Source organism: Nymphalis io, chromosome 4 (genome assembly GCF_905147045.1).
Source record: "Nymphalis io chromosome 4, ilAglIoxx1.1, whole genome shotgun sequence".
Lineage (NCBI taxonomy): Eukaryota > Metazoa > Arthropoda > Insecta > Lepidoptera > Nymphalidae > Nymphalis > Nymphalis io.
Genome location: NC_065891.1, coordinates 7,617,010 through 7,621,166, shown reverse-complemented (window position 1 = coordinate 7,621,166; position 4,157 = coordinate 7,617,010). Strand labels below are relative to the sequence as shown.

The 4,157-nt window shown below is 32.5% G+C and overlaps 1 protein-coding gene across 1 annotated transcript; it reads right to left on the bottom strand.

Moving 5' to 3' along the window:
• Positions 1-827: 827 nt before the first annotated feature.
• On the bottom strand, positions 828-3,138 carry LOC126768223 (muscle-specific protein 20). The gene is made up of 4 exons (XM_050486195.1): positions 2,957-3,138; positions 2,454-2,665; positions 1,749-1,869; positions 828-1,319 (listed from the first exon to the last, which is right to left on the bottom strand). Exons 1-4 carry the CDS (start codon positions 2,984-2,986, stop codon positions 1,128-1,130), a joined length of 555 nt encoding a protein of 184 aa, XP_050342152.1. The 5' UTR covers positions 2,987-3,138; the 3' UTR covers positions 828-1,127.
• Positions 3,139-4,157: the final 1,019 nt, after the last annotated feature.

Sequence of the window (4,157 nt, the reverse complement as noted above, 5' to 3'; positions counted from 1 at the left end):
ACCACAGTACTTTTTAGAACCCATAAATGTGTCGGGACCGGATTCTGATCACGTAAATGCCATGCTTCCTCAATAGTACCAAAAGTTTAAAAAACCTACGATATATTTTGTGGATATACCTCTACTATAAAGGTCTGAAGATCTCCTCAGCTTCTTTTGTTATGTTTCCAAAGCTAAAAGAATAGTTTATTCTTCAGTGAAGTTCGGAAAATACACCATATCAATCAAATTACTATATATTTATTTTATAGATTAGGGCTATTTTGTTCTATGTTACCCCGAACTGACATAAATACACTCCGACGACCAGGTTTAGCTATGGTATGAGTTGCGTAGCGACAAGATCATTTTGCAGTTGTGATGGGAGACTTCAACGCAAAGCTAGGCTCGCAAAATGACGACGAGTAAAAGGTCCAAGTACCTTTTGGATTTTGACGTTGGAATGTTTAACGCACGTCTAGGTAGATAAGTTCTAATGTTTCCACAATAAGCGAACTCCTTTTTTTGATGTTTCATAATTAATAATAAACAAAGTATAAGGTCATAGAGGATAAATGATTATTACAGTAACTAGATTTAAATTAATAAATTATTCTCTTAGTTAAAATATACATAAAGTTGGCAATAAAGTAGGTACAAACTACAGAAAAAAAAGATTTTTGAGATTTTAAAATTTGTAATTAATAATGTAACTTAATAAAAAATAAAGATTCTAAAAGAATTATGTACTTGTTACAGTATGTTTGCGTGTTGTATTATCATAAAAAATAAACGTATCTTTTATAGTCATGAAGGCATTATCTATCGATATAAATAAAACTAAATGATTAAGAATATTTTTTTATTATAAAAAGGCTATAATAAAATGGAAATAAATATAATTTCTTATCCTAGGTATAAAACCAACTTGGTGCTACATGATTGTATAAGATTATACCAGCTAGGTATTACAGCTACAGGTAATTTATTAAGGTTGTCTTGATAAGCAAGAGAACACACAATCTTACACATCACACAAGACTAGTATACGAGAAGCGTAAGTCTTATCATAGCGTCCGTGTGCACACAGTTTAATAAAAAAATAACTTAAAATTAATATCACTTTGATGGGTGGTGAGACGAGGTTTTCACTTTCCGAGGAGGATCTTGCGGCCAGCACCGAGGTTCTGTCCAGCCTGTGTAGCACCCTTGTTGGAACCAGCCTGTAGACCGATAACTGTTTGTCCAGCCTTCAAGACTTCTTCGGAAAAGTCACGCTTGCACTCTTCGGAGGGCTTGGGTCCAAGGTATGGGCCGTTCCATTCGGGGTGCCTGTAAGTCTACAACAAACCAAATACCTTGAAATAACTTTACAAAACAAGACAATGAACCTAATTGATAACGTCCTTGCGCTAGCTCTTAAATAACCTAACTCGGCCTCTCTTTCCCGTTTGTATATTTGTAAAAAGTGAAATAACGTTACGAAGGTCGTAAATCTTAGTTGGTATTGGCAACGTTTCAACTTCTCAAATTAAACACGTTTAAACCAAACATTTTGTTTCACGTCGTTCAATGTAGCCATGTTTATCATAAACTAAACATGCATGTGTTCTGAGTCGTTAACTTCGAAATAGTAATCTACAAAATCTATAACCATCTCAAACTTGAAATTAATTTGTCTTTGTCTTTAATACATAATTTAGTATAGGAAGTTAGTTTTTCATGTTACAAGAATATATTGCAAATACATTGAAATGCTTAATATTTACCTCGCGACCAAGAGCAAACAGTGTGCTGACGACCTGAGCCATGTCCTTCTTCTCCCAAAGGTCTACAGTTTGGAAAACGTCGATGTCAGGGACACCGTACGCTTTGATTGCGGATTGGAAGCTGTAATTAAAAAATCTATTTAGTATTTACATTTACTAAGAGTAAAAACACATTATTTGTTAAAACATCAATTTGAGTTAAATAAATAAAATAGTAACAAAATACTTGAAAATCTTTTGCTAGTATTTTGTAATACATTTTCTTTATTTCCTCCTTTCTTCATTCCTTTCTTTATTTCTCCTTATCTTAAATTTATTAGGCGCCAATGAGCGAGAATAGTTCGGTACATAATAATTTGTTTTTTGCTTAATTTTTATTCCAACAAAAAATACACATGTGGAAATTGCTGTCTATAATTTCTTCAATATTATTATTAAACGAAGTTATTAGTTTCCAACGTGTATTTTTTAATATTTTCTGCTTTTTTCCTTCTGTCAGCCCTAGTGGCCATAATAGCGTTGACAGTTAGTATCGTGACTGAGTCAAGAAACTATATTTTATCCCTTTCTCATTATGTTTATTTGTTTCTTGTGTATATCTCGTACTAATAACTTATATATATTATAAACGTTTTAATTTCTAGGGAAATAAAGTGTATAATATCATTTTATTTATCCGTGATATCTATATATTAAAGTACTCACTTGGTGATGTTTTCCATCATCTTGAACTGTCCACCAGATGTGTTGATCTTGGCTACAGATCCGGGTTTCAGTTTGTTTATAAGCTGGCAAAGGACAGTTCCGTCCTTAAGTACATCCTCGAATATTTCACCAGGTGGGAATTTAGCTCCGAGGACGCCTTCAATCCATTCTTGGGCCTCTTTTTCTCTCTCAGGGTCACGCTTGGCAGCGAGCTACATGTATGAAAAAAATATTTATTGTTATTATATAAGGATGTTCCATTTTTTTTAATCAAGAACCGTTAAAGCTAAACACTCATTAAAGTTTAATATAAATAAAGCTTTGGTAATAAATATAATTGTTTGTTATAATTAAAAAAAAAAAAACAAGGTTTAACACAATTAAATAACTAATGAATAAATTAATATATTTTTTAAAATGATTTCATATTAAGTGCTAATAGGAAAATACGAATAATTTATAGTTTTATGAACAGATTGAAAGTTATAATTAGCAATACTGACCTTAGCGCGGACTTGACGTTCCAGAGACATGTTTGTGAGTGGTGTTGTGCTGTTTAGTGATTACTCTCTCAATAGCACCGCTAGACTGAACTCCTGAAAGCCGCAACCACGTATTTATAGAGTATGCAGGCTGCGCCCTTCTGGAAAACTCTTACGCATCGCACCTCCACTCTGACGAGACTACGAAATAAGCTTCTGACTCAACAACCTTTATAAAGAGGCACTATTTAGAGAAATTATGAATGCCTCTTGCATTTTTCTAATTATACAATTTAGTTACTTTTGTGAGGGAAGACGTGATTTCAACGCCTGCTGCGTTGTTGGCCTAAAAATATAATCGCTGTTAAAAATATTTACAACGCATTTAAAAACTACGAAACAATACATAATATTTAATTATATATACCTAAATATAAATTTGAAATATGCTATTATTTTTTGAAATTAAACACTTACTTCTCATATCAAGAGGTTAGTAATTTTTTTTAACAATACTTTAATATATAATTTATGCTTAATGTATATATGTCAAGAACTAAGAAAAAATAAAAGAATAATAAATTATAACAGCTTCATTGTGTTCTTTTTAATATTGTTGCTTTATTTATGCATTAGCTTATAAGTCTGCTAGCACCGAGTTGAATTCCCGCGTTAGGCCAATTGAAATGTTATTGTGTTTTTCTGTTAGTTAATTCTCATAACTTGCGAAGAGTTCGAAAGTTCCCTTAGGCGGTGTTCCGTACTTTTGAATGCACGTTATGCCTTTCTTTGGTCCTGCTAAATATTTATTTTCCTATTATATTTTAGATAATTAATGTATTTGACACATTTTACGCAGAACTCTCGTGTTTCAGAAAGCAGATTAGTCTTTAGTGCTATGTCTGTTCTATCTCCGTTCTTGTCGTATTGCCACTCTTTGAATCTATAAGAGTTCGCATCTGTACTTAGGAACTTCTGCACTACAAAATCACTGTTCAAATTAGCTGCCGTAAAATGCGTCCAGTAAGACTTCATTCATTTAATAATTATGTATTTATTTTATTACATCATCATCATCATAAACCCCTTGTCATCCACTGCTGGACATAGGCCTCTCCAGTGGCACGCCAATGAGCTCTTACACGAATAAGATAAATATTAAAATTTTCACAAAGCAACTGAGCTAATTATAATTAAATTGAGTACAGAGACAGCTTAAAAC

Bases quoted from the DNA above. Each gene is read 5' to 3' on its own strand.
- LOC126768223 (XM_050486195.1), bottom strand. From the start codon at position 2,986: ATGTCTCTGGAACGTCAAGTCCGCGCTAAG. The intron at 1,870-2,453 runs GTGAGTACTTTA...TTTTAATTACAG, and splicing joins ATGATGGAAAACATCACCAA to CTTCCAATCCGCAATCAAAG. The intron at 1,320-1,748 runs GTAAATATTAAG...GGTTTGTTGTAG, and splicing joins TGTTTGCTCTTGGTCGCGAG to ACTTACAGGCACCCCGAATG.